We start from the raw sequence: 20,218 nt of genomic DNA on the forward strand, positions 1-20,218 counted from the left end.
TGCTAAATTCTAGTTTAATTTCCATGAAAAATTGGTATTAAATATACCATTTGAGATTCCTCTATTGAGCATGCCATTAAAGTTTGAGCATCAGATTGATTAGGGAGTTTAACTAATTTTTATAAATTACGTATCCGGTTTTTATCTGGGTCCAATTACTTTTTCATATTCGATCCCTTTATTTTTATGAGGTCATATACATGGTTTATTTAAAGATCAAGTTAATTTCCTTTAATTAATGATTATGTCAAATTTTATTCATAATTGTTGATTTAAGGTCTAGTGCACTGTAGTCTAGGTTTCATCCACTGCCTAAGTGAATCAAGGTTTGTCTCAAAGGGTGACACGTCACATTCTTATCCACTTCCATTCTTATTCACATTCCCCTAAAACCCAAGGGGACCCTATATATTCATCTTTTTCTAAAGGACTAAAGAAGGATTTGTCCCCTTTCCCCTTGGGAGGGCACAACCCCAAAGAATTCTTCTTGTGTCCCATGGTTGGTCCTTAGCTTCTATCTTAAAAACCCCAACATCCAACATCGCAAAATCCCAAGCAAAAGTCCCCATTTTTCCTTCACCTACTCGAAGCTCCAAAACCCCATTTTCAGCCTTTTCCTTTATCACAAAGTATACCACAAAAGAGCTCCTAAAAATAAACAAGAAAACCATTTTCCTGACTTAAAAACCACATAAAAATCTCTCATTTCTTCCATTTACACCAACATACAGATAACCCTCCTATGAATCCAATGTTACCAATGTGTATCCCTAAACATTAGTAAAAGTCAAGGAGATTCCACCAAACGGTTCAAAGCTAAAACTAGATCCCTCACTGAAAGGAAATCTAAAATAGAAGAAAACCCTAAGAGTGAAAGAAACTTGTATTGCATTAATTACATTATTAAGAGAATTCTGTTTATATAAGAACAGAGGAGAGAGAAGAGCTTAGCGTGAAAGGTGGAGTTTGTTATAACAGACTTAACAAACTAACCACTTGATACACGTGTGTAATTAAAGACTAATAACAGACTATTAACAGAAACTTATAAGTGAAATGGTGTGCTTTGATGTGCTCTTAAATGATACAGTGTGCTTGATCAGAATTGGGCTTGGGCTTATCTTTGTTTTTGGACTCACTACTGGTACTGGGTTCGTTGCTGAGGTTCTCACTACTGGTATTGGGCTCATCACTAGGCTTGTTGCTGAGACTCAAGTATGACTGTTCTTCATCCCCCCTCAAGGTCATGGGGAAGCACCACATGAGCTTGGAAACTAGCCAGTGAAACCGAGGAGAAGGTAAACCCTTGGTGAGAAAATCAACCAGTTGATCATGAGAAGAAAAAAAATTTAACCTGAAGATCACGACAGAGAACCTTCTCACGAACAAAGTGGTAATCCACTTCAATATGCTTGGTCCAAGCATGAAAAACAGGATTACTAGCAATGACCAAAGCACATACATTATCACACCATAAAGTAGGAGAGGTATGAAGAAAAACACCAAAATCCCTGAGCAACATACGTATCCAACATAGTTCAGTTGCACAAGAGGCAAGTGCCCCACCATACTTCTATAAGCTGTAGGATCATGTAGTAGAGGACTATCATTGGCAACAAGATGAGCATTAGGGACACAAGGGGTTTTGCAAGGCTTGCGTTCAGACATAGAAAACTTGTGCAGAAGATCAGTAGCATACTTAGACTGATGGACAAAAATCCTAGCAGAAGTATAGTCAAACTGAAGCCCTAAAAAGTAATGCAACTTGCCTAGATCTTTAAGATCCAAATCTTGACCCAGTGTAGCAATAAGAGAAGCAATGAAGCTAGGATGATTACCAATCACTATGATGTCATCCACATACAGCAATAAGAAGACAAGATGACCATCATGAGCATAGACAAATTCCCATCAGCACTAGAGGCAACAAAACCAACATGAAGTAATTGGGTACCAAACCTCTCAAACCAAGCCCTAAGAGCCTGCTTTAAACCATACAAGGCCTTATGCAACAAACAAACATGATTAGGACAAGCTTGATCCACATAACCCTGTGGTTGAGCCATATAGACTTCTTCCTTTAAGATACCATGCAAGAAAGCATTTCTTACATCCAATTGCTTCAACTCCCAACCATAAGTCACAGCAAGAGCAAGAAGGATCCTAACAGTAGTGGGTTTAACTACAGGACTAAAAGTGTCCTCATAGTCCAAGCCATACTGCTGAAGATAACCTTTAGTAACCAATCTGGCCTTATATCTAGCTATGGTCCCATCACTATTCCTTTTAAGTTTGAACACCCATTTGCAAGTAACAATGTTCTTATCCACCAGGAGGAACAAAGGACCAGGTCTGCTGCCTAAGCAAGGTATGGAATTCTGAATCTATGGTAGCAACCCACTGAGGGTGTTTAGAAGCCACATCAAAGGAGGGAGGTTCTTAATAAGTGTAATCATTCACAACTTTAAAAACCTTAGGCTTATGGATACCCAGTTTTGATCTTGTAAGTATAGGATGATGATTGACAGGAACAGAAAGAGAGGGAGCAGATGAGGAACTAGGAGGAAAGGGAGAAGTGCTAGGAAGAGTAGAGGTAGCAGATACAGCAGATGAAGTGGGAAAATGAGATAAGGGAGGATCAGGGACACAAGAAATAGAAGTGGAGGACTAAAAAAGCTCAAAAGGAAAAAGTCAACAAATGGGACGGAACAAGAAGAGGAAGAAGAATCTGGACAAGAAACAGCTGGTGTGGCAATGACATCAGAAGAAAAGCATTGTGCATGAGTCACATCAGCAGAAAAGGGAATATGAGCATGTGTAAGAGTAGGATTGACAGCAAAGGGAAAAAGAATTTTATTGAATAAGGCATAGCAAGTGGTATAGACTTTATTGGTAAAGGGATCCAAACATAAGTAACCTTTGGACAAAGGTAGATAGCCTAGAAATACACACTCCACAGACCTAGGTTGAAGTTTGTTTTTATTATAGGGTCGGATATAGGGATAGCAGGCACACCCAAAGGTCTTAAGGGTTGACAAAGAAGGTGAAGCAGCATTGACCTTTGCCCAAGGTGAGAAAAAATCAAGAACAGAAGTAGGAAGTCTATTTATAAGAAAGGAAGCAGTGGAAAAAGCATAAGACCAAAAATTCAATGGCAAATGAGACTGACATAGTAAAGCTAGACCAGTCTCAACAATATGCCTATGCTTTCTCTCAAAAATTCTATTCTGTTGGGGAGTATGTGGACAGGAGGTTTGATGAAGAATGCCATGGTCAGAACAAAAATCTTGAAATTAAGAGTCTCAACTAGGTTCTTAAAATGCTTAATCACAGTGAACAACTCATGCTTTTGTTTGAGAAGAAAGAACCAGGTAAACCTAGTGAAATCATCAATGAACACAACATAGTAATTATAACCAAGCAAGGAAGAAATAGGTGCTGGACATATCAGAATGCACAAGTTGAAGCATAGATTTAGATTGAATTTCATGTTTCTTCAAAGGGAGTCTATGCATTTTAGCACTTATACAATATGTATAAGAAGAACAACATTCATTAATTTTATTGAATGTAAAAGCAAGATTAATAGGCTGAATAGCAAAATGAAGGAGTTTGGCACTTGGATGTCCAAGTCTGTTATGCCAAAGAGAGATTTGAGCAGGACTAGCAGAAGCTTGTGAAGATTGATGAACTTGTGAGAAAAGGCAGTGGAATTGGACGAGTGCAAGGAAGATAGAGCAGGAATAGGGTAGACACCGTCCTTACTCAATCCTTCGTGAAGGATCTTCCCTGTAGGTAAATCCTGAATAAAGAATCTATAAGCATTAAAGTAGCAAAATGCATTGTTTTGCAAACAAAGTTTATGAACAAATAGTAAGTTGGAAGCAAGATAAGGAACTCTAAGTATACCATCAAGCTTAAAGTTATGAGTAGAAGTACATAACTCACCATTACCAATATGAGTCATAGGAAGTTCTTGACCATTATCAATAGTCACAGTTTTAGAACTAGTTGTAGGTTGTTGTTGTAGTGAGAGGTTGGCCAGATTTGGTGTAACATGATCTGAACACCCTGTATCAGTGAGCCACCCATTAGCCATATGAACTTGAGATGAATTTGCCAACATAGCAGCAAGCTTGGATGGAGCATGCTTTCCTTGAAAGGAAAAATCCATTCTGTGATAATAGTCAAGAGTAGTATGACCACTCTTTCCACAAATTTGACACTGTGGTCTCTGAGATAGACCTTGAGACCTTGGAGATCGTGGTGGATTAGGCTGAGATTGAATGTATGGAGAAGGAAAAAGTGCTATTGTTGAAGTTACCATTAGGATTATAACCACCACCACTAGAGCTGTTACTTCTTCCTCCATTACCACGACCTTTCTAAGTATTGTTCCTGCCTCTACCTCTACCAAATCTTGGAGGTTGATAATTGGCAGCCATAGCCATAGTTGTTGTATCAAACACACCAGATCTCTTCCTAATAGCTCTCTCCTCAGAATTGAGAAGAGTATTAAGTTCTTCAACTATAAGAACATCACTGCAAGTCCTAATAGCTGAACTGAATGAGTCATATTCTGATGGTAAACCATCAAGTGCAACATGAAGAAGTTCTTCATCATCAAGAACAACTAATACTGCAGCCAATTTGTCACGGATTTGCTTAATCTTTTGAAAGTATACATCAATTGGATCTGTGCCTTTCTTCACAACATTCAATTCATTCCTCAAGCTCATCTCACTTGACCTAGAAATTGAGGCAAAACGTTTTTCCAGAACTTTCTAAACACCTTGACCAGATTTCTGCCCAACAGTAAGAGCAAGAACAAAAGGGGAGAGTGTGGAATTGAGAAAGGTAAACAAAGCTTGCTCTCAATTTCTCCAAATGAGAAAATCTGGATTGACTTTTGTAGTGAAATTACTAGAAAAAACCTTTAAGAATTGATCTGGTGCCATCATAGTATCATTGATAGCATCAATCATGGAGTAAGTTTCCAAGATAACCTCAATTTGATGCTTCCAAACAATGTAGTTGGAGTAGTCAAGTTTCACAGTCATCATTGACGACATATTTGAGAGTAAAAGAAGTGAAGGATTGATATGAGTGATAGTGTTTGTCATTGTAGGTGGAGTGGTTGAATTAGATGATGAAGTTGAAGCTGAAGTTGAAGGAGCAGACGCCATGGAAGCGAAGCTTTGATACCATGAAAGAAAAGCTAAAATACAAGAAAACCCTAAGAGTGAAAGAAACTTGTATTGCATTAATTACATTATTAAGAGAATTCTGTTTATATAAGAATAGAGGAGAGAAAGAGCTTAGCATGAAAGGTGGAGTTTGTTATAATAGACTTAACAAACTAACCACCTGATACACGTGTGTAATTAAAGACTAATAACAGAAACTTATAAGTGAAACGGTGTGTTTAGATGTGCGCTTAAGTGATGCTTCGCATCTCTTATGAATTTATAGCAGGCATTTGCAGCACAATCCTGCAAAGGGTTTCTGTTGAAAAAATATTAGAGTGAACCCAGATGTGTTCAAGCTTGTTGCACTATTAAAAGTCTGCTTTTTGTATATCGCATTTTTATCAATGGCTTTCACAATTGCCAGTCTGAGATATGTGCACATCACTTCATTGTGGTTTACAGCTTTATGTCAGTTTTATACAATTTCTCCTCTTTATCCAATTTTTTTTTTAATAAATGAAACCTACATTATTTTAACTTGTGGTACTTGTTAACATTTGCCATAAAAAAATAAACAGCTAAAACCATGCCAGCCATCATTACCAAAAAAAAAAAAAAAAAAAAAAAAATCTATCATCTCAATTGCAACCAATTTAATATATATTTATATGAACCATATAAGGACAGCAATTTTGTTTCAGAAGCAGGCCATTATCATTCCCTGGCCTGTTCAATTGTCTTATTCAGATACAAGAGGATAATACATGAATGAAGACAATTTTATTTGGAGCCTTTAACGTTTAAAAGGAGGTAAAAAAAAAAGAGGAAAATACAATAGAAAAAATAAAAGATAAGAGATGCTGAATTACATAGCCACATAAGTAATCTTTCTCTAGCTAACAGTCAAGTACGAAGTATATACATGAGTAAAAATTTGAAAAAGAACAAAAAAAATTCGTGTACTCTATCAAAACTGGACTCCTCCATGGATGCAATCCCCAGAACAAGAAGTGATGGCCACACAAATCTGATGGGTTGAGCCAGTGGAGAGACAAATTTGGCGACTTTCAACGTAATTCAGGAAATCAGAGGTTAGGACAGCAAAACTTTTTACCAATTGTGCAACTGAGAAGTAATGCTTTTTACCACAGGGTGGTATGTTGTGTGCATGAATCTCTTAGCTTTCTCCGAGCCTGGTTGCTCTAGCCACTCATCATATAAGCTTTTTACAAGGGGATTCTTGAAAGGGTCAGCTACCAGAACCTGTAAATGGTAATAAAAGCATAAACAATTAGAACCATAGAAGCATGACCATGCGCAAGCCAAAGAAAATCTCAAGGCAAAGTAAATAAATAAATGAATGTGTGCGTGAATAATACATGCTAGCCAAATGAAATCATCCCCTAAAGCTCTATGTAGCATTTTCAATAAGTTCATTTTAATCACCATACCATTTGAAGCATCATTGATTGCTCGTATGTCTATGTACTTAAAACGGATTTAAGTTAGAGATTTTTTAGGGGCAGTTAATCCATTGTGAAGGATATCCGTACTTTAAGATATGTCCTTGGATAGAGTTAAAATTCCAATTGTGCAGATCAAGCATCAATAAGGTTTTTTTTTTTTTTCCTGAGAAATAAGCATCAATAAGGTTCATTCCAGGGAGACAATTAAATAACATTGAAACCTAAGTTATCATGGGTAAGCAAAGTTGATGATTCAATAATGTATGATTACTGGATGCGTAGGGACTAGACCCCCACCAATAGTAGATTAATTCATCATATAACAAACCAAGACATGCTTCAACATGAAAGTCCAATTTTGCAAGAAGTAGAATCTAACAGCACAGAAAGTCATCTGAAAAACTTCCAGAATTCCAAATACACACTCACATTTTCCATATAAGCAGCTTCTAATAACTGAATCAACTCCTTTGCAGACTGCCCAGGCTTTGGCTTGATTTGACCTCCACCGTTCAAGCAACCTGTTTGATCATATCCAAATTTCAAATTTCTTATTAAAAAAAAATCAGGCCAAATATATTACGCACATGATCCATTCACAAGTAAATTTTTTTTTAAATGAAATAAAATAAGGAAAAATGAAAAATACCTGCAGGACATGCCATGATCTCCAGGAAATGGTAATCACATTTTCCAATTTTAATTTTCCTGACAACATTTTGCAGGTTCCGGAAACCATAACACAATGCAAATTTCAGAACAGTTTTCCCCTCCACCTACATTAAAAGAAGACATGATATCTTACACAACAATGAGCAACAAAATGCAGATACTTAATAATATGTCCTATGAAAAGATTTCAAATTTTTGTAGTGTGAGAAATCCAAAAGGGCACATAAAGATGTGAAACAATTAGAAAGTGTCAAGCATAAAAAAAGTGGTACCCAGGTCTCAAAGCTCTCACTTTTGTGAGGTTTGAGAGAGGTCACGGTAGGTAGCCTTACCCCCAATTTTTATAAATAGTCAAGCATGAGAATTAAAAAAAACAAAATGGAGCTAATTATCAGATTGGTCCCTAAGAAAAACGCATATGACATTCTGAAGAGAGGAACGTCGGGACTGTTCATAAATCAAAGTCCAATGAGGCTCATTTCAGTGGAAAGGTCTAGCTAGAGGGAACATCAAATTCTCATGCCAATATCCCATAAAAAATGTATGGTTTCTGTTAAGCAAAGCTTCTTACAAGAACATTCTCCATATGACTACAAGCTATATGAAGAAAATTCGATAGGCCTGAACTTACTTCAAGAGACACTTCTTGGAAATCTGAATTTCTAATCGTTCTGAAGTCAAGAGGACCTTCAATTTCTCTTCCAAAGAGTGATCTAGCAGCATATCGAAAAATTGCTTCAGCATAACCTCCAGAACTTCCATGGACCCCAAAAAGATGCCCTTCTTCATTAACATTAGCCAGCCTGCAGGAAGATCACAAGAAACTAATGTAAATGACTCTATGACACAAAGGCAAACTTAAAAGGACAGTGTGATTCTTACATTCTATCTGGTGGGGACTCTTCCATGGATATAAAATCCACTGATTTTAACTACAAAAATTGGCCACAAAATATTAATATATATATAGATAGCTGTTGTTAGAGAATGCACTATAATAATGGAGGTGCACATTAAATCTCACCTGTATCAATTCTAAAACTTCCCCTGTGGTTAACACAGAGTCTACCTCTGGAATGCTAAGACCATTTTCATGAGTTTCACTTTGGGGTTCTGCTTGAAACACGAAGTCCTCCCTGGCAGCTTCTAGCTTTTTATCATAACAGGGCATTACAGTTACATGGTAAACCTCGTCTGGCCTAATAATTTCATTGTAAAACCATCAAATTATAATCAAGAACTATCCAACTGCAGATTTATAAGCCCAAATTCTAAATGCTGAATTTTCTTGACCAGCATAAATTAATCCTAGTTATAATAGCCTCAGATAATAATACAACTTAGGCTCTAAGAATTTTCTTATAAACCTATGACTCCAAGAGAAGATATACTTCACATCACAGATATAAAAATGAGATGATTTGATATTAGGCTGGATGGATTACCTAAGAGCCATTTCTCGACATACATGATGCTTAACGATCGATCCAATTGTCTGCTGGGGGCTCTTCACTGAAGATATATAAGGCAGAATATAGGACCCAAGTTGTTTTTCAGCATAACATATCCACCCTGCAAGTAAAGGAAATTTTTAACAAAATACAATGTTACAACACTCAGACATGCTCTACAGCACTATCCCTAATCAATAGGAAATTCAAAAACATAGACTCCATGCTGACTCCAAAATCAATGCAACCACATATCCACCAAACTGTACAAGAAATTCTTGACAGGAGTTTCCTTTTTGGGTTGTGGGTTCTCATTTAGGAGAGAAGAGAGAGGGTTGGGGCAGGGGGCAGGAAGGAAGGGTCCAATAGCATCAGAGAATCATTGTAGGCTGACATGTATACCTGGACATGCTGATGAAATCATGGGCAGTGACAAATTACATCTTTCATCATCAGTTGATTGGCTTTGTTTGTACCTACTGATGAACTCGTTACAAGTTTCAACAAGGGTTAAGTCTCTACTGCAACTAGTATCGAAGACTGCCTTTACTCCCAAGGATTTAAAAAATGTTGTAAGTTTCTTGAAAACCTGAAATTGGAAAAGAACTCACTGTTAGAAGTGAATGTGTGTAAACCATACCAATTATCGAAAAGTACTATGAGAGATTCAAGGCTTTTCCTATAACTGCAAACTAATGAAAACTTGAGGCATAGACCATAGTTAGACTAATCTTCAACACAACAAAGAAAAATGGCAGTTATAATTAAACTAATCTTCAACCATAGGACGGAAGAATCAAGAATATAAGTAAATGAAAGCAGTAAATCAGAAAAAAACAGTGTCAGTTTCACCTGTAGTGGAGAGATGCCAAAATGAACTGCAAGGGAAGCTCTAGACTGAGGTGAGAGTGAAACAATGACAGTCTTCCCATTATTAACATTAGCAAGAAACTCATCCAAACTTTGCTTCTCCAGCATAACTGTCTCAGCTGATGTTACACATCCACTGCATGGTCAATTGAAATCATAAATTTTAAGAGCTTTATACGGGAAGAAAATCAAAAAAAAATTGTCCAAAGCAACCAGAGAGACAATATGTTCCAATTGAAGGTCACCAATACAAGGGCAAAATATTGGCATCTAAAACATCCTATCTTGAATCTCTAATGCCTCTTAAGCAATTACTCTAACAACAATTTTGGCAAGTAGCCTCCTAACAGCTTGAAGGATTGGCACTATATTAGAACCTATACATACTCATAAACTCTACAATTTCACCTAATCCATTTGCATTAATTTCTGAGCATATATAAGATGGTTGGCCACATGATCCATTGTGGTGTTGCATGTTTTGTGGAGAGGTTTTTAGAGCTTTTTGGGATTCAGTGGGTGATATAAAAGAGGATAGCTGATCTATTGTTTAGGTGCACGAATTGGTTTGGGAATCAATCATTGAGTATTTGGAACCTTGATCCACTTTGTTTGATGTATATATTGTGGAAGGAAAAAATACAGCCGTACTTTAGAAGATACTGAAAGATCAATGGCTCAGTTGGAATCCCTATTGAATCAAACTCTGTTTGATTAGACACATGCTTGGGGTCTTACACATGGCAATGCCATCCAAGATTTTAAAGAATCTCTAACCCTTTTTTTTCTCTAATTATAAGTAATGAAATTTTATTGATATCAAAAAAAGATTCATCCAAGTATATACGGAATTTACAGCTGGGGGCTGAACAATCAAACACGTAAATTACATTACTCCATCAAATCAAAGAAACAGAAAATAAAGGCTAACAATGCAAAGTTGATATCCATTCCAACAAAGTTTAAAAGAAAAATAATTTGATCTCAGGCATAGCTCTCTCTGTGTCCTTGAAACTCCAATTGTTCCTCTCTTGTGCATAATTCCTTGTAACTCTTTTAGATTACTTTGAGTACACCATTGTGAACATGAAGTAATCTACTTTCTCAAAAAAAAAATCATTACTTATAAAAAAAGGCCCAAGAAAATTAATCCACTTATCATGGCGATAGTCATATACAACACAGATGACGTTAAAAAGTACACCTGCCTTCACTTTACAGAATACAAGTGTAATTGCAACAGAAAGTTTCAATTGATATGGTTTGCTTCAGCAGTTCTAAAACCACACTTTTTTTAAAGAACAGAGTTTTAAAACCCCATTTTAGCTTTTACAAAAAAGAACAGCCAAGAAACAGCAAGGCCACCAAATTCCCAAAACGCAACAGTAAAAATAACAGGTCCATGAAATCCACTTGGGTGTGAGTCACGAGTACCCAAAAACAAGTGAAACCACAAAAGTTCACTAGCCTAAGAAACTATGATTGAATTAATTCAATTAAAAACATAACCCAAAAAAAAAAAGTATAAGCAACTAAATTATTGCAAGCCATATGCCATCAGGGTCTATGTCTAAATTTCTAATTAACATCATATATATTTGAATACAAGAGAAGTATTACGTCTAAAACATTTTCACACCAAATCCTAAGTGGTAAGTTGTTATTCACTTATTCATTCTAATTTGAACCCATCACTAAAATTATTTTTATACCATTTATTGTGAAAGTGTTGTGGGCATAGCATTTCTCTGAATATAATACACCTATATCAATAAAGCTACAAGCAGTTCACTCATTTATAATTGGTGTGTTTGTATAAGGTGGTTTAGGTTTAAAATGTGCGTTCGTGAGAAGAAGAAAAAAGAAAAAAGAAAAAAAAAAAAAACTATGAGGAGTTGCAGTTGAGTTTTGGGGGCTGTTTGGTACTTGCTTTTAAACAATAGTTTTCAGTTATTAGAATTGTGCTAGCGGACCCTCTTGGATTGGTCTCGATGTTGGGGTTTCTCTGATTGTTCTACCCTTTTGGATTTTCTTTCATCTATTAGAATAGATTAGGGGCTGCCTCTGTCTTTTTGTTCCTTTGTTCACTACCGGGAACTCTTTGTGTTTCTCTTGCTTTTCTTTTATTAATAATATTCTCTTCTTACTTATCAAAAAAAAAAAAAAAGTTTTCAGTGTTTAAACAATAATATCATATGTATTTCTATAAAATTCAAACACGTATTTCCACAATATTGAAAACTGAACAACAATACTTAAACATTGCTACCAGCCGAGGGGTTTTAAAAACGCACCTTTAAGCTCTCAAAACACCTAATCAAACGGACCCAATAAACGTTACAGCAAATAACTAATATTAGTTAATAGTTTTTCATACTAAGCTTAATAAGAACTTCAATAAAAATTTCAGAACAAAGAAGAACAATTAAACAGACAGAAAATGGTATATGATAAAAGTGAAAATACCTGCATGCTAAGCAGTCCTTGAGTGAAATTTTAACCGGTTCACTTTGCAATTGCTTGTTAGAAATCGAAACCTTAAACCAACAATTTCAAAAATACAATCAGACCAATGAACTAATAATAAATAAATAAATAAAAATTATGAATTCAATTCAAAACCCTTCAATACGAATACTTTTTGCTTATCAAAACCCTAATTCTGAATCAATTAAAAAAAAAAAAAACCTCAGGTTTATCTGGCTTGGTTGGATTGGCTTTGAGGCCCTTGAGAGAGACTATGCAAGCCTGCGACGGCGCAATGAAATCGCTCAGATCTCCAATCCGCAGCGTCGCCGAGAATTTCTCCGACATCTCCTTCTCCTTCTTCTTCTCTAAATTCGCGAACTCAATCCGCGACTTCAATCCTCCTTATTCTTTTTCCTCTTTGTCTTTAGGGTTCCGGAAGCTACGGGGATTTCGTTACAGTGAGAGAAAGACGAAAACTGAATAGAGGGAAAGGAAAGAAGGGTTGGTTCAGAGGCGGTGAATTTACGAGAAACGTGAAAGGGAAAGTGATTATCGTATGTGACACTAGAACCTGTGATGAAGCTGAGATATTTTTTGCCGAACCAATGAGGTGTGATATTTTTATTGAAAAAAAAAGTCAAAAAAGGTTTGTTTGTTTGGTCTCGTGGTCCGCCGCGTAGAGTATGGAATTTGTCACTCAGTAAGGCACGTGTTCGCCACGGTCCACTACCACTCACGTTACTTTGGTGATAAGATTGTGTAACGTGTAAGAACCAGGAGATGCAAAAAATTGTCCAACCCGCCAGGCCTGAAAAGACTATTTTTTTGCCGGTTTTTTTTTTTTCAACTTAGATAAGATGATGAACCTAGACAAGATGATGAGAGGGTTAGGTTTTACTTTTGAGAGGGGGTTAGGTTTTACAAGTGGACTTAGTTGAAGACTAGTACAAAGACACTAAAAATCTCATATCCAATTATTAGAGATTTTACCGATTAAGTTACTAATAATTGAAAATTATTCATCTTTATCTCATTAACGTTAGAGATATCTGATTAAGGATGATAAAATACCTTAACTGACATGGTGCATCACTTTGTCTCAAAATGAGCTTTTTATTTTTAAAATTTACATATATGAATTTGCGTGTAAATATAATTGACACACAATTAGTGTGTAATTGGAAAGACACTTTGATCTTAAAACACTTCACATAAATAATAGGGTAATTTTCTATCTTTTAATTCAAAAAAATTGAGTAATTAGAAGAACATTTGGCACAAAATTGGAGTTTAATTAGAATCTAATTTAAATTCTAGATTTAGTTTTTCCACTTTAATATATTATGTATGATTTTGATAGAATAGTGTATGTTAGTCCAGCTATTGTTGAAAGTGATGCAAATATCTGTATAAATGCTGTTACTAGGTCATCTATTGCTACTATTATTAGAGGATTCATGTTTTATATTTAGACACCACCAAGTTAGTAGGTCATTGCTAGTTTGTTCCGTTCAAGTGGGCTTCTAGAGAGGCTAAACAAGTTGATAATGTTTCGTCTTGTCTTTTAACAAAGGATATTTAGGTTGTTTTGTTCTTGGCTCTACTCCTTCTATATTTTGTGATGTAATAGCTTTGGAGCAATCTATCTATAAATAGGTCTTATTATTTAGAATTCAATGTTGTTTTTGGATGGAAAATGGTACCGAGTTTGAAGGGGTTTTTAAAAAAAATAAAAAATAAAATAAAAATTGGAAGTTGTTTGTTATCAATGAGCCAAAATTTCCCCCAATTTTTAATTAAGAATTCATTTTTCTATGTTAGCTAGTCAACTTTTTTTTAAATGAAATAAATAAAAAATCTCCAACAATCTATCTATTATATTACTATATTTCATTTATTCTTCAAAAAAAAAAATCCCAATGCACTCTTCTTCTTCTTCTTTTTCCCTCCTTAATCCCTTTCTTTCTCTCTCTTGTTTAATTATTTCCCTCTGGTTTAGTTTCTTTGTGTCAATACGGTCATGGTATTTATTGAATCGTGACTTTGACTACGAGGAAGTGACACTCATTGATGATTGATATATTTGGGGATTGATTTTCCTATTGGTGAGATAACTTGGGATTGATTTTGTTGTCGGCGGTGGTTGCATACGTGATTGATGGAGGAAGGAATTAAAAATAAAATTAAAAAATCAAAGGTGGGGATAAATAGTTAGTCACTTTCCAAATTTGTATAATCACGATAGTAATTTCAAAATTTGGTTGATTGTTGCTACTTGCTAATCTATTGGGTGAGTTCTTGGGTCCCAACTCTCCAAAATTTGATTGAAAATGAGACTTTGGGACATCGGCATTTTTTTATTTTTTTATTTGGGGGACATCAGCATTAATTTAAGGTTAAGCACAATCATCCACCATAAAGTATAGGGGTATTTGCAATATGCAATTTAGAATTTAAGATTTTGGAATCAATAGTCTAATTCAATGCTAATTTGTAATGGCCAAGGCCTCAATGTTTAATTTAGTGTCCGTTTGGCAAAAATTATTTTTGCCAACTTATTTTACTATTCAACTTATTTTTGCTATTATTCATGGGTTCTATTATACTTTTTGGTACTATTCATTGATCACACTGTATTATTTTAGTTAACTTTTACCTTTATCTAAAGTATTTTCAAAATTTTTTTTTTCAATTTCAGCAAAATAAACGGATCTCGAACAGACCATTAAGTTAGCTTTTTTGCTTTTGGCTTTTATGTGTAGTTTCTTAAAAACTTTTTTTTCCTTATATTTTCAAAAATATAAATATACTTTAGTACACCTTTAGCTAATAAAAAGCTAAATAAGCTAAATAAATTGTTCCCAAACTATGAGAGCATTAGAAATATACCTCCAATCTTTAAGGAGTTGGTAGTTTCTAAAATCTTATGATATCTATGAGATTCTAGGTTTTGTTGTTAGCATCTTGGAGTCACTCCAAGGGATTCTTTCTTGTAATAACTTCATGCGTGTGGAGTTAGGGGACTGTATATGCTCGAGGGAATAGTTAAATACAAGATATCTGGATACTTTTGTTTTTTTTTTAAAAAAAATGTGCATCCTAAATTATGAGACTATTTACAATGTGCGCCATAAAACCGATTATATCATTTGCAAAGTGGATTACTAATTTGGATGGTGAGCATGAATATCACAAATTATTCTTGATTTGAGGGTGTTGATTGATAATTTTAAAATTTAGAATACATACTGCAAATAATATGATGAAAAGGTGATTAAGTACAATTAATCGTTAATTTTAAATATTTTATGTATGGGAATATTCTTTATAAGGTAGAGTTTGATGACGAGGTTATAGGTTTCACCCGATTGCCTTCTTCTTTTCTTCTTCACTCTTTTTTTTTTTTTTTTTTTGGTTGAGATTTTGGTGCATAAGATAACAAAATACTACTAGGTTCGTGTACTAGAAAAGTACAAAGGGAGATACCACCTATCAAGTGCATAAGATAGCAAAATGGAGATGATCTGGGGAAGACAGTCCAAGCCACGGCGGGGGAGATGGAGGCTTCTGTCCAAGTTGAAGGTGAGAAGAGAAGCAGATGGGGCGGAAGGGTCAATCTCGAAGGATTGGAAAGATTTGAAAAGCCGGAAAAAAAGGGACAAGTTGCTCGGTCAGAGAGAAGTGCAGAAAGTCTTCAGAGTAGATGTGACAATTTGAATGCTGAGAAACAGGAAGAAAGCAAGGGAGAGGAGACATGTAGCACTCAAAGACAAACCAAAAGTCTTCTGGTTGGGGACCTGTCCGAAACTAAAGATGAAGAAAAAGATTCATGGGTGGGCCTGGTCGGGGAGCCCAACTTGAAGGAAAAAGGGGCTTCTTGTCAACTTAAGCCCAAGATAGACATGTTAGAGCCAAGAGAAGTCAGCTCACTTAAGCCCAAAATAACTAAGACAAATAATACTGAAGAAGAAGGGTAGGCCGGCCCAAACAAAGGAAAGAGTGGAACAGGAAAGGGAATTTAAAGAAGGTGGCCAGGGAAATAGGAAAGACCCAGAGAGCTGGTTTATAGTCTCTGGAGATAGTAGTAGGCACCAAGAGGCGTGAGGATACAGACACGCTTGCAGAAAGGGAAGGGCGACCCCAGAAGAGAAGTTGCAATGAGGAAGGTAAGAACAATGTTGCTTTCTGTGAAAATTTCTTTGAGGAAACGGTGGTGGCTGCTAGGCAGCACTGCCGGGAGCAATGATTACATTGGGGTGGAACTACCGGGGGCTTGGGAACCTCCGAACAGTTCGTGTGTTGGGCGAATTAGTCCAACGATGGAATCCCAAAATTATTTTTCTGTCGGAAACAAAAATTAAAAAGAAAGCTATGGAAAAAATTATGGAGAAAATAAATTTTGTTAATGGGTTGATTGTGCCTAGTAAGGGCAGGGGAGGTGGTTTAGCGATGTTGTGGAAAATAGAAGTAGCCTTAGAAATTATGGGTTATTCTAGAAATCACATTGTTGCGATTATCTTAGAACAGGACTCAGGATTTAAGTGGCGTATGACCGGTTTCTACAGAAAATCGGAAACTCACAGAAGACAGGAATCTTGGAATGAACTTGCTGCTCTGAATAGGAAATTCCAGCTTCCTTGGCTGTGTTATGGGGATTTTAATGAGATTTTGTCTAAGGAAGAGAAGATGGGGGGGGGGGGGGGCTCCTCGGCCTTAAAGGCAAATGGATGGGTTCTGTGAGGTGGTTAACACTTGCGGTTTTAAAGACTTGGGGTATTGCGGACCGGACTTTACATGGTGCAACATGCAAGAAGGGAATAATCGCATTTATCTGAGGTTAGATAGAGCTTTGGCTACTAATGATTGGATTAGCTACTTTAGTGGTACTAGAGTCCTCCACTTGGTTGATTCGACGTCCGACCATTGTGCGTTGTTGATTGCCGACTCAATTGCTATATAGCCCTCCAGGAAGTGCAGGTTCCATTTCGAGGAAATGTGGACAAAAAAAGAGGAGTGTAAGGATATTATTAAGAACACGTGGGAGGGGTGCTTGCACAGGGGCACTCCGGATAGCATTTCTTCAAGTCTTCAAAGTTGTGCTGCTGAGTTGGAAAAGTGGAATAAGGCGGTTTTTGGTTATGTGCCGAAGCAAATTCAGAGAAAAAGGAAAGCTCTTAATGAGTTAACCTTGCAAGATAGAGACGGAGTTATGGGGAAGGAGATAAATAGTTTAAGAAAGGAGATTAATGAACTTCTTGATTGTGAGGAAACTCTTTGGCACCAAAGATCACGAATTTTCTGGTATGGCCAAGGGGACCGAAATACGAAGTTCTTCCATTCAAAGGCCTCGCAAAGGAGAAAGAAAAACTATATTAGTGGCATTTGGGACGAAAATGGGAATTGGTGTGATACAAATGAGAGCATTGCGGCAACGGCTATTGCTTACTTTGAGACTCTGTTCACTACTTCCAACCCTTGCCGGATTATGGAGGTCTCTAACACAATTCCCACCAAAGTAACTGACGAGATGAACCGGGGGCTAATTGCGGCATTTACAAGAGAAGAAGTCGTATCCGCGTTGAAGCAAATGTACCCTACAAAGGCTCCGGGCCCGGATGGTATGTCCGCAATTTTCTTTCAAAAATATTGGGATGTGGTGGGGAATGACATTACTTGCATGGTGCTGAATGTGCTTAATTCTGATATTTTAATTGCTGACATAAACCGAACCAACATCACTTTAATCCCAAAAATTAATTGTCCATCGAAAATGTCTGATTTTAGGTCGATAAGTTTATGCAATGTAGTCTATAAACTGGTGTCTAAAGTTATTGCTAATCGCCTAAAAAACATCCTTCCTCGGATTATATCGGAAAACCAAAGTGCCTTTCTGTCTGAAAGGCTTATCACTGATACTGTTTTAGTTGCCTATGAATTAATGCACTACCTAGAACATAAAAAGGAGGGGAAGGAAAATTTTATGGCGATTAAGCTTGATATGAGTAAGGCCTATGATCGTGTTGAGTGGAAGTTTATTGAAGATGTTATGGAAAAAATGGGATTCCATGAAAAATGGATCCAATTAATTATGAAATGCTTAACTACTGTTTCTTATTCTATGGTTATTAATGGAGTGGTCCATGGTAGTATTTTCCCTACAAGGGGTCTCCGCCAAGGAGATTCCTTATCTCCTTATCTATTTTTATTATGTGCAGATGGTTTTTCTTCTCTAATCAACGAGGCAGTAAGGAATCAAATGTTGAGCGGATTATCCATTTGCAGAGGTTGTCCTATGGTTTCTCATCTTTTCTTTGTGGACGATAGTCTCTTGTTCTGTAAAGCTTCTGAGCAAGAATGCCGCAAAATAATTGAGATCCTTGAGCTTTACGAAGCCGCATCTAGTCAGAAAATTAATGCGGAGAAATCATCTGTTATTTTCAGCCATAATACCCCTCAGGAAAGAAGGAATAAAGTGTTGGACATCCTTGGTCCGATGCAAGACACGAGGCATGGGAAATATTTGGGGCTTCCATCCATCATTGGAAGGTCCAAGACCGAAGTTTTTGCAGAAGTAAAGGAAAAGGTGGGGAGGAAGTTGGCGGGATGGAAAGAGAAGTTGTTGTCCATAGGAGGAAAGGAGATTTTGATAAAGGCCGTGACGCAAGCGGTTCCTATTTACACCATGAGTTGTTTTCTAATCCCGAAAGGGTTGTGTGAAGAGATTTAAGGGATGATTAGAAACTTTTGTTGGGGGCAAAGAAAAGAAGAGAGGAAAATTGCTTGGGTGAGTTGGGAGAAGATATGTAAAGCAAAATCAAATGGAGGCATGGGATTCCGTAACTTCCAGGCCTTCAATCTAGCAATGCTCGCAAAGCAGGGATGGAGACTTTTGTCTAACCCGGAATCCCTTTGTGCAAAAGTTCTTAAAGCTAGATACTATCTGAGTGGAGATATCTTGAACTCAAAACTGGGTTGCAGCCCTTCATACACATGGAGAAGCATTTTTAAAGGTCTTGAAGTGGTTCGGAATGGCTCTCGTTGGAGAGTTGGTAACGGAAGGCTAATCCACATTTGGGAGGACAAGTGGCTCCCCACTCCAACAACTTGTAAGGTAATTTCTCATCCTCAGCCTTTTGATGATTTTCCTATGGTTTCGGCATTAATTGATGAGGACACAAAAAGATGGAAGGTTGACACTTTGAAATCCTTATTTCTTCCTTTTGAGGTTGAAACTATCCTCAATATTCCATTAAGCCATAATCTTCCTGAGGACAAAATAATTTGGGTGGGAAACAAAAAGGGGATTTTTTCTATAAAAAGTGCGTACTATGTGGCTCTTTTTATCATAAATTCTTCTGGTAGTGGCGAGTGCTCTTACGGGACCCTAGAACTCCCCTTTGGAAACGGATATGGCTTCTTAAAATCCCCCCAAAAATAAGAATCTTTTCTTGGAAAGCTTGTGTTAATGCATTGCCAACTATGTCTAATTTAAGGAAGAGAGGGGTTAGCACGGATGGGCTATGTTCGGTGTGTGGCTTGGAGGATGAAACTATCCTGCATGCTCTGTGTAGCTGTAATGCCGTGAAGGAGGTTTGGAGATTGTGGAAAGATTGCCAAATTGATTTAGGCACTGAGTCTTTAGATTTCTCGGATACTGCTTTGAAGGTGTTAGCAGCCGGTAATCTTAAGGATTTAGAGATTTTATTTGTGGTGGCGTGGGCTATTTGGCATAACAGAAATCTGAGGGTGTTTGAGTCGGTCTGTCAGGGGGCTGATCAAGTTTGGAATTATGCAGTTAGTTTGATCTCTGACTTCAAGGAAGCTGGAAAATTTTGCTCCTTGGGCCCTAAGGTTGGTGAGGTGAGCTAGAGAAAGCCACCTGATGGAGTGTTCAAAATCAACACTGACAGAGCGATGGGTGGAGTTGGCGCGCTGTCTAGTATTGGAGTCATTGTCAGGGACTGTAGAGGCTAGGCAGCTGGTGCTCTCCGCCGTGTTCTTCCTGGCTGCTTTACCGTGGAGGAGACTGAGGCTCTGGCAATTGAGGCAGGAATCCTTCTTGCTAGAGAATTGGACCTTCAACAGATAATCATTGAATCGG

General features: G+C 36.9%; 1 protein-coding gene across 2 annotated transcripts; it reads right to left on the reverse strand.

The window, feature by feature from the left end:
• Positions 1 to 6,061: 6,061 nt before the first annotated feature.
• On the reverse strand, positions 6,062 to 12,730 carry LOC115992079 (protein NAR1). Of its 2 annotated transcripts, none has more exons than XM_031116126.1 (11): positions 12,337 to 12,730; positions 12,115 to 12,185; positions 9,631 to 9,784; positions 9,181 to 9,367; positions 8,773 to 8,899; positions 8,352 to 8,526; positions 8,210 to 8,259; positions 7,959 to 8,130; positions 7,305 to 7,431; positions 7,085 to 7,176; positions 6,062 to 6,452 (listed from the first exon to the last, which is right to left on the reverse strand). In XM_031116126.1, the coding sequence occupies exons 1-11, from the start codon at positions 12,460 to 12,462 to the stop codon at positions 6,300 to 6,302; spliced, it is 1,434 nt and encodes a 477-aa protein (XP_030971986.1). In that variant the 5' UTR covers positions 12,463 to 12,730; the 3' UTR covers positions 6,062 to 6,299. The 2 variants fall into 2 exon arrangements, with proteins under 2 accessions (XP_030971986.1, XP_030971987.1); XM_031116127.1 differs by lacking the exon at positions 12,337 to 12,730 and adding an exon at positions 11,943 to 11,961.
• Between the last annotated feature and the right edge of the window lie 7,488 nt (positions 12,731 to 20,218).

Source organism: Quercus lobata, chromosome 5, assembly GCF_001633185.2.
Source record: "Quercus lobata isolate SW786 chromosome 5, ValleyOak3.0 Primary Assembly, whole genome shotgun sequence".
NCBI lineage: Eukaryota > Viridiplantae > Streptophyta > Magnoliopsida > Fagales > Fagaceae > Quercus > Quercus lobata.